Source organism: Leptonychotes weddellii, chromosome 12 (genome assembly GCF_054177405.1).
Source record: "Leptonychotes weddellii isolate Sample4059 chromosome 12, ASM5417740v2, whole genome shotgun sequence".
NCBI classification, from domain to species: Eukaryota; Metazoa; Chordata; class Mammalia; order Carnivora; family Phocidae; genus Leptonychotes; species Leptonychotes weddellii.
In genome coordinates, this window is record NC_138380.1 from 5,625,185 (window position 1) to 5,635,119 (window position 9,935).

A 9,935-nucleotide genomic window follows, 5' to 3' on the forward strand; every position below is an offset into this window, starting at 1 on the left:
GTTGCAAAGCTGAAGGTCAGACCCTCTTCCCTCCACCTCTTCCTTCTGCTCTTCTCTTCCCAGCTACTGGTCTTCAGCTGCCAGTGGATCCTCCCAGCCCTGCTCTGCTGAGGCTCCCAGAGGACAGCAGGTGAGCAGGGTCCCTACAGACCAGGTGGCCCCTTCCCAGGAGACTCTCACCCTAGGACCTTCCTCTCTTGAGGAGTCTTCAAGGCTGGTCCCCAAAGCCCCCATCCTATCTCACGGGATGCTGCTCCCAGTTCCCATAGGACTTGCTAGGGGTGTGGAGGGATGCCCTAGACAGGGTGTGACCTGGGGAGGGGGAGGAGAATGTGTCTGGCTCCAGCAACCTCACCAGGCCTCACCCCTCCTTTATTCCTGGTGGGGTGGCTGAAGCTCAGGTGATCTGGTGGTGAGAGGTCCTTCAGAGTGAAGCTGGAAGGTAGAGGGCCCAGGATGTAGCACGGGTCCTGGTCCTCTCTCCCCAGCTCCAGGAACACCGAGAGGAACGAGATAGAGAGAGTGACCAGGGCAGCAGGGATGAGCCTCACACCCTGGAGTCTGGGGGGTGTGGGAAGAGAGTCTTCATGGGACCAGCCTGGTCCAGAAGAAGAGCAGGGGGCTCAGCTGAGCTAGGGTTGGAGTGTCGTGGGGGAAGTGGTGGTACCTAGGGGCTCAGTGGGAGCTGGAGCCCAAGGCACATTCAGGGCTGCCCCATGATGCTGGCTCCTGGGACCCAAGGGGGAGATCTGGCTGGAATCCGGGCCAGACTTCCTTGTGTGTGTCTGTGAACAAGTCTGAACCTACTTGTGTGTCCACAGAATTGTCCAACACCTGTCCTTTATACCTCTAAGGAGACCAGGTAGGCACAAGAATGACACTGCTCTGTAAAGGACATAGAATACAAGGGAAGACTTTAGGGTTGCCATCTTGCTAATGTTAGAATCGTTATTAATACCGTTGTGATTTCCATCAGTGATACCAAAGTAGGATGCCAATTAGAATTACTTTTGGAGCTTTGCAATTGATTCCAAAGTGCATATGGAGAAGTAACCTAGCAAAAAAGACCCTGAAAGAAAAAATAACACGAGGAGGGTCACGAAATAACTCAATTAAATATTAAACCCCATACTCATCGTTAAAATAGTGGCAAGGTTGCCTGACTCATCAGACTCACCAATGAACAGAATATAAACACTAGAATAGATTTGAATTCCTAGGAGAATTTCATTTTTGCTCAGGAGAACATTTTAAATCAGTAGGAGAAAGATAATATATTCCTCAAACAGAACATACCCTTCAGAAGTTAACCATCTGGGGAAAGAAACCCCACAATAAATTGGATCTGTACCTTCCAACTTACAAGATAAATCCCAGATGGATCAACATTTAAATGTGAAAACTGAAAGCATAACACTACTTAGAAGAAAACAGGGAAGAATTATTTTATAATCTTGATGTGGTAAAGTCCTTTTTAAGTATGATATAAAATCCAGAAATAAAATAAAAATGGAAACTGGTTAATCAAAAAATAAATCATAAATTGCAAAGAAATATTTGGAAATCATGTCACAGATGATAATTTTCGAATATCCAAGATCCTATACAAAACAAAACAGTAAAACAAGAAGGACCTGGGTATGGACAGAGAGCTCACAAAAGAAGGAAAAAAGGTGTCTTAAACATATGAAAAGATGACCAATATCACTCATAATAAGAGAACTATGGACTGAAACTATACTAGAACAGTCACAGAAAGCAGATCAGTGGTTGCCTTGGGCCAGGGTCGAGGGGTTTATTGGGGAGAGAACATTAAGGAATTTTTGCAACACAGAAATGTTCTCTATATTGATGGTAGTTGGGGTTGTACAAATGTACGAATTTGTCAAACCTCGCTGAGATATCCACCAAAAAGGGGGCATTTTGCTGCATAAAACTGAATAAAATCTATAAAGGGATGTAATTTTCCTGATATATATTTGAAAAAGATTAAAAAATCTGCTGACACCTCCTGCTGGCCATGGAGAGGGGCAGTGGACATTCCTTGACCTTGCTTCTGCTTGTGAAAGGCATGGGGTAGCCCCACACAGGGCAATATTTATTGAAATGACACATGCATATTCCCATTGACCTGCCAATTCCCCATTGTTTGCAAGAGGAAATTGATGTCTATCAATAGGAGCTGATTGAGGGGTGCCTGGGTGGCTCAGTTGGTTAAGCGTCTGCCTTCGGCTCAGGTCATGGTCCCAGGGGCCTGGGATGGAGCCCCGCATTTGGCTCCCTGCTCCTTGGGGAGCCTGTTTCTCCCTCTCTCTCTGTCACTCCCCCTGCTTATGCTTTCTCACTCTCCTTCTCTCTTTCATAAATAAATAAATAAATAAATAAATAAATAAATAAATAAATAAAATCTTAAAAGAAATAGGAGCCTGCTGAAAACAATCATGATGCATTCAGACAAAGGAACACTGTGCAGCCAGACAAATGAGTGAGAAAGCATTTTATGGACTGATGTATGATTATCTTCAAAACACAATTCGGTGAACAAATCATTGTGCAGTTAGTTTATGTAGTATCCTGCCATTTGTGGGAAAAGGGGGAGGAGAATATATTTTATATGCTTTTCTATGCAAAAAATGTCATTGTGGGATATATAAAAAATGATAATATTAGTTTCCAACTAGAAGGCAACTAGGTGGCTGGGAGAGAAAGATGGGAGGGAGGGTTTTATAGGTATATCCTTTTGTATCTTTTGAATTTTTTAACCATATGGAAGTATTATGTATAAATATATATATTAAGTCCCTGAACTAATTCAGATTCCTTTCATTGCCCAACTCAAGACCCAGACAAACCGTGTCACACCATTCTGGGGGGAGGCCCAAGAATATATGTGGTGAAGAACTCTAGAGGTGATTGGATTTGCATCCCAGATTAAGGCCACTGTGACTCTGCTACCTGCTCTGGGAAGACCCTTTGGATCTTGACAAGGGACTGTTTTCTCTCCCTTCACTCATGCAACATATTCCTTTTTATCTTCGCTGGTTCTCAGACCTCACTTTTCTACGTCTTCTTCCCAGCAGGCAGGATGACCCAAAACATGGTGACCGTGAATGGAGTTGATGTGGTCTCTACACTGTCCCAGCCCAGCCACATCAACATCCACATCCACCAGGAATCAGCTTTGGCACAATTGTTAAAAGCTGGGGCTTCCCTGAAGGAGATCTTTTCTCGCCCTCGGGACACCGGCCCTTCCGAGGCCAGGATGAGCTATGGGCAGCTGGTATTGGGGGTAAGAGGAGCAGGTGGTGCAGAGGATGGTAACTCTCCTTCAATGGGATGAAAAAAGAAGTGGGTTGACTCTTCATGAGAACTTATTATTTGTATCCCATCTTTTTTGGGAAAAGAAAGTTTTGGCAGGTTCCCCTACACATTTAGATGGAAAAGAATGATGGGCCTCTTCTTTGGTACAGTGGGGGTGGTCTCAGCCGGAGGTGGGGGGCAGGTGGGTGTTAGCTGAGTTTCATGGAACCCATGTGGACTGAGGGCCTGCAGATGCGAGGCACTATTACAGGCACTTTGGAGAAAACTACAGAGAGTGTCCCTAGTCTATAACCTAAAAGGGCTCAACATCCATCAGAAGGGAACACACCACTACAGGCATGCCTAGAATGAAAGGTAGAGCAGGTGACATCCTTGGGGATCGGCCTGCAGCAGTTGGCATCTGAGCCAGACCTCGCATGGAGGAAGAGTGTGTGTAGACAGATAGAGGTGAAAGATGGAAGGAAAGGAATTCCAGGTCAAGAGAACGTCAGGAGCAAGGGTGAAGAAGCCAGAAAGCTTCAGGCAAGTTCTGTCAGAGTAAAGAGAATGGGACTCAGGGCAGATCAGACTGGAAATGCAGCCCAAGGCTCTACTGCTGAGAGCCTTGACTGACAAGGTGAGAAATTGTCCTGAATCAGCTTCAGTAGTGGGAAGGCTACGGGTGGTTTCCTAGCAGGAACCTGGGCTTTTTAATGAACCTGCCTCCCAGCCAGGAGGTGTCCAGGGAAGAAGGGTGGAGGGTCTGTGCCTGCCTGGGCCCTGCAGAGATGCCAAGGAAAGAGAGGAGTCTCTGTCATCTATGGATGACGTCTCCATGACTTGGGAGTGAGTGGGCTTGGGGTACGAGGGAGGAGAGGAATCCAAGAACATGCTGAGGTTTGGTGTGACCAGGAGCCCGAGGCTCTGGAAGGCAGGCGAGGCAGACACTGGAGGTGCAGGTGAGGTGTGGAACTTGGATGTGGCAGATCTGAGGTGCTGGCGGGCTGAGAAGCTGGTGATGGCCAAGAGGCAATGATAGCTGGGTTCTCCAGGAAGCAGACATGAATCAGAGTTAAATGTGTAAAAGGTTTGTGAGAGTGTCACACCTATGAATGAGAACGGAGGGACCAAGATTGGGCAAGGGGAGCCTCCAGATCATGATGCAGGCCTGACAAGGTCTCTGCCAGCCCTGTGGGGAGCTTGGGAGCAAGAGCGGCCACTTTATAGGAGAGCCACGTTGGGTGGAAATGGCCGCCGTACGCACCGCCTTGCTTCACCAGTGGCTGGGTGGCCATCCCCAAAGGGTGTGCCTGTGGCTTGAAAGACGAAGGGACCCTGAAGCTGCTGACCACTGAAGGCTGTCAGCTAACACACTCCTTTCTTGAAAGGGGTCCTTTCAGCTTATCCTGGGCAAGATGGTGGGACTCCTAAGGGGGAATGAGGAGAAAAAAGTGGGAATCATCCAGTGGGATGACAAAGAGTGGCACTGAGGAGAAAGCAATGACAAAAAGCCTGACATGTCAGAGGGACGGAGGAGAGCCACAACATGCTGCTTCATGGATGTGAAGGGGACAGAGCCTTCCAGAATCAGAGCTACAGAGAGGTCAAGACAGGAAAAGGAGAGGAAAGCCAGCCAGGTACGAGCTGGGTGGCCTCTCCTGGGGCGTGGGGGCTGGTGGGAAGGGAGTTGGCTTTTCACCCTGTCTTGCAGGTGATCCAGATATTGCTGGGGGCTGTGAGCTGTGTTCTCGGAGGGTTGCTTTGCTTCGGGCCCTGGACAGAGCTGCGTGCCTCAGGCTGCGCCTTCTGGGCAGGGTCTGTGGTGAGTCAGGAAGGGGCTGTAAGCTCGGTGGCAGGCAAGTGGTTATGAGCAAGGAGAAATTTCCTTTGGATCTGGGTCAGGGATTTGGGGAAGAAACCAAAGACCAGGATCCAAATGCCCTTCACCATGAGGAAGTGGCCTTGAGGGGCGAGCCAATCCCTGTCACTCTGTACTTTCCATCCTGTCCATCTGCTCCATGTCTTTGCCAGTCCCTTGGATCCTGCTTCGAATCGGCTGTCCTGGGAACGGGTGGGGGTGGGGGGGTCACTTCAGGAGAGTAAACTGGAAGCCTTTTCCGGTGTCTTCTCTCTGCAGGCTGTTGTAGCAGGAGCTGGGGCCATCATCCATGAGAAGCACCAGGGCAAACTCTCAGTGAGTCTTGGGTGTTCTCTGCCCCCTCCCATGTCTGTTTTTCTGCTATTTTTTGGTCTTCTTCCCTTTGGTTCTTAATGTCCCGGGATCTTTCCTGGAGGGGTGGGGAGGGTTTCCTGGGGCAGGAAATGAGGAAGAAGAGACAGGTTTGGGGCCAGGACCTCATGGCTCTCAATAAGGAGGGTCTGCGCCCTGCATTTCTCCCTTCTAGGGCTGTGCATCAGGTCTGCTCACGCTGGCTGGCATCTCCACGGCCGTGGTTGCTGTTGTCCTCTGTGTGAACAGCTTAACCTCGCCAAGTGATGGCTTCCTTTACATCGACTCTGTGTGTGAGTCCCCAGAACCTGCCACCCTGACCACTGGGTACAATGAGACGTGGCAAAGGAGTCGCATGTCACGGTGGAATGAGGATAGGTGCAGAACCTACATGCAAATGCTGATGGTGAGAACAGAGTCCAGTCTTCCAGGGACCCAGCACAACTGCCTGTTCGCAAGGAGCTGGGGGACTGGCAGGCAGAGATGTAGGCTCTTGGAGTGTGGACCTCATCTTAGGTCTGTGGTTCAGGAGGTTTTAACTTAAGCTGGAGACATTTCTCAGACCCTCATGGCATAAGAATTCCTGAATCAAAGGGGATGAGGAGCAAAGGGCAGACATTTAAGAGAGAATGTCACAGAACGCCCTTCTATCTTTTCTGGTGTGTGGCTGTCCTAGTTACCTATTGTTGTGTAAACACAACACCCAACACACTTTGGCTTAAGACTCTCATTTATCATTGCTTCTCACATTCTGTGGGCTGGCTGGGCTCAGATAGGCAGTCTTTACTTGGGTTTTCTCATGCAATTGCTGTCAGACGTCAGTGGGGGGTGAAGTCTTCTGAGAGCTCGATTGGGTTGGAGCTCCAAGATGGTGCTCAATTGGCTGGGAGCTCAGCTGAGGCTATCAACCAGAGAGCCTACAGCGGCTTCTCCATGTGGTTTGGGCTTCTCATGGCATGGCAACTAGGTTCCAACAGGAAGTATCTCACTGTGGATATTTCAGGAGGTGGGAAATGGAAGCTACTGGCACAGTGTCATTTCCAATGTATTTTGTTGTCCAAAACAGTTACAGGCTGTTCCAGATTCTAGGGGTAGAGAAATAGATTCAGCTCTTCACAGGTTGTGGTAAGGTCACATTGCATACAAGCAAATGGGGTGGAAGCTATGGGTGCCCCATGGTTGGAAAATGTAATCTGCTTCGGTGGCAAGTAGTCAGGTGGACAGAGTCTGATACCTGGCCAGGTTGATAAGGTGGTAGTAAGAGCAGACTCAGAGGAGCAGACTGCTGACTGTGTCTTTTTGCTTCCTTTATCTCCAGAATTTGTTCCTAGGCATCCATGCTCTGCTCCTGGCTGTCTGTGTCCTGCAGGTCATCATATCCTTGGCTTCCCTGGGCATGGGTCTTCGAAGCTTGTGTGGCCAGAGCTCCCAGCCCCTGGTGAGCTGTCAGGGAGGCACAGGGGAAAGAATGGGTCTGTTTGGTGAAGCTCTGGGAACAGGGGGGAACATCAGGGCCAGGAACATCCCTCAGCTTCTTTCCAGCACTCAGCTTAGTCCTTTGCTGTTTGGGGAGCGTGCGCCAGCACCGTGTTTGGGTTAGCTGCTGCCCTCTGCCTCTTCAGACCCTCCTTTGTGCCTTCCTGTCCCAGATCTCTGGGTAGCTCCCCCTCCTCTGTACCTTTTCCTTCCCCTCCTTCTTTCATTTGCCCAATTTCAAGTTCTAGGAAGCTAACTAGGCCCCATCTTTTCCCCAGCAATGATTGATTTCCCTTGTTTTTTTCAGGATAAGTAAGGGTCCGAGAAAAAGCTACTGGGGGAGAATCAATGCCTCCCTCCCCCTCCAAGGAGAAGACTGTGGCTGCCATCATCCTGTGAGCCCTGCAGACCCTGCCTGGGCCTCCACATGCCCCCGGCCAGAGCAACCCAGGGCCTCTGGAGAGGCCAGCATCCCTTCCCCAGGGCCCCTCACTGCCCTGTCCCTCACACTTGCCTCTCCTTTGGCCACTTGTCCCGGCCTCCTCCTCTTCCCACTGTTCCTACTCCAGTGGCCTCAATTCAAGGAACAGGGGCTGTCGCTTTTCTCTAATGCCGATTAAACAGAAACAACAGGAAAATAATTTTGCCCAGAAAAGATGTCGTCTCCCTTTCTTCCACACATGGTATGCTGTGAAAACATCTTTCTCTGTGCTGACATGTATGAATTTAAGTGAGGGCCAGTTTGGGACATGGAAACAAGGTCCCAATAAGACCCAATATATGTCCCACTCTATATCCCAAATGGCAAATTTCCTTTTTATGATTTCCTTCTGTTCAAAATAAAGTGAAAATAACTCTCATATACTTAGAATCTTTTTACCTGCTGAGATTGTATTTAAGCATCTATAATTTTGACTAAAACTTTCTGCGGGGTTTATAGAACTATGTGAGGCATGAAACAAGACTTTTTCCTCCCCTCCCTCCCTTCCTCCCTCCCTCCTTTCCTTCCTTCCTTCCTTCTTTCTTTCCTTCCTTCCTTCCCTCTCTCTCTTTCTTTCCTTTCTACAGTAGAGTTAGTTCTTTCTCTACACACACACACCCCTATTATTTTTCACTTTCTTTTTAAATGATATGAGGAATTTAAAAAACTTTTTTCATTTTCTTTATACATCTATAAATATATAGTATACATATATAGTTGTAAGCATTTCTGAAGGGTAAGAAAGCAGGTTATGGTCTGTAGAATTAACAAGTGATCGTTATTCTGGCTTTTTTTTCTGATTCCAACATAGTTGGCAGCCTTGCATCTCCGTGTGGCTTTATGAAATTTCTGTGAGGTAGGATTTATCCCTCCTTGGCAGACTACAGGGGAGGAACTAGTCTTCAAATCCAGGCAGACTGCCTCAGAGCCCCCACCTTCACCCACATTTAAGAGAGAAATAACAGTGCTGTCTCACAGGGCCGTGCTGAACAGGTGCAGGGCTGCTAAAATGAGTGGGGCCTGGCCCTGTGCGTGGGGGTTCAGAATGGAGGGCCTGCTTCTGTCTCTCCAGGGCCTCCTCACCTCCTAGTCCTTAGATAGAGGTTTGTAAATAAGCTTGTGTAAGAAAAGGCCACAGAGATGACCCAGAAATATGTTCAGAATATTGGACAGGGGTTGGCAAATTTCACCCTGAGGGTCAAATCCAGTCTGTCACCTATTTCTGTAAATAAAGTTTTATTGAAACACAACCACACCTATTTGTTCACACATTGTCTATGCTCCAAGGGCAGAGGTGAGTAGTCTCAACAGAGACTGAATGGCCCACAAAGCCTATAGTAAAAAAAAAATCTTTACTATCAGGCCTTTTCCATAAGAAGTTTGCCAGCCCCTGGTGTAGGGGACCACTTTGGGGTGGTGGGTGGCAGTGGCTAGTTCCATTGGGTGATTGACAGGAGCCTCTATTCTTGCTGCCTCAAGTGTGAATCTGCCCAGATGCACTGGCCTGTGGGATGGGCAACTCGAGGCAACTTGGGGCAACTCGGAGAGCTTGCTAGAGATACACACTCTGCCCCACCCCAGACCTGCTGAATCAAAATCTGCATTTTCGCAAGATGCATAAGGTGGTGCTTCCTGTGCTGAGCAGATTTTGAGAAGTGGGGGGATAGATAATCACACCTGGGTGGCTTGCTGGGAGTATTCAGATATGAAACGAGCCCCCTTGAATTTAATCATTTTGTTTTAATTCTTTGTGTGAACTCGTTAGATGCTATTAATTTCTGTGTGTCAGTGTTTCTTAACCAGTCCATTTATGGCCAGATCAGATAGAAGTGTTTTTCATTTTTCATACTGGGAAATAAATGTCAACTTGGTGGTTTTTTGTTTTTTTTGTTTGTTTTTGGTTTTTTGGATGTTGTTGCATGAAATATTCTTTTTTTTTTTTTTTAAGATTTTATTTATTTGACAGAAAGAGAGCACAAGCAGAGGGAGCATCAGGCAGAGGGAGAGGGAGAAGCAGGTTCCCCGCTGAGCAGGGAGCCCAGTGTGGGGCTCAATCCCAGGACCCCGGGATCATGACCCGATACGAAGGCAGCCGCTTAACCGACTGAGCCACCCAGGTGTCCCACGTGAAATGGTCTTTTAATGTCGGAGTCTGGCAACTTCTCCCACCCCCCACCCCCGGAAGTTGCTAAGTCTCTGAGGGAAGGTGGCACTCCCTCTCTCTGACCCCTTTCCCCTCACCCCGTGACTTAGCCCTGGAAGTTTCTCAATCTTTTCCTTTTCTGTAGGAAATCAGATGTCAAACCCTTCTCCCCTTGCTTTTGTTTACTTAGAAAAACCCACAGTTACTGGTCTGTCTGCATGGCTCCATCTTGGTGGTGAAACTGTGTATAAAAAGATGGAAACAACCTCATGACCCTGACATGGGTCAGGCAAGTAATCTCAAGC

General features: G+C 48.2%; 1 protein-coding gene across 2 annotated transcripts; it reads left to right on the forward strand.

Moving 5' to 3' along the window:
- Positions 1-25: 25 nt before the first annotated feature.
- On the forward strand, positions 26-7,866 carry TMEM176B (transmembrane protein 176B). 2 transcript variants are annotated; one of them, XM_006730878.3, is made up of 7 exons: positions 26-130; positions 3,078-3,289; positions 5,012-5,122; positions 5,438-5,494; positions 5,706-5,936; positions 6,849-6,968; positions 7,314-7,866. In XM_006730878.3, exons 2-7 carry the CDS (start codon positions 3,086-3,088, stop codon positions 7,320-7,322), a joined length of 732 nt encoding a protein of 243 aa, XP_006730941.2. In that variant the 5' UTR covers positions 26-130; positions 3,078-3,085; the 3' UTR covers positions 7,323-7,866. The 2 variants fall into 2 exon arrangements, with proteins under 2 accessions (XP_006730941.2, XP_030881303.1); XM_031025443.2 differs by having other exon boundaries at positions 3,081-3,289.
- The last annotated feature ends 2,069 nt before the right edge of the window (positions 7,867-9,935 follow it).

Bases quoted from the DNA above. Each gene is read 5' to 3' on its own strand.
- TMEM176B (XM_006730878.3), top strand. From the start codon at position 3,086: ATGACCCAAAACATGGTGACCGTGAATGGAGTTGATGTGGTCTCTACA. The intron at 3,290-5,011 runs GTAAGAGGAGCA...CCTGTCTTGCAG, and splicing joins ATGGGCAGCTGGTATTGGGG to GTGATCCAGATATTGCTGGG. The intron at 5,937-6,848 runs GTGAGAACAGAG...CTTTATCTCCAG, and splicing joins CCTACATGCAAATGCTGATG to AATTTGTTCCTAGGCATCCA.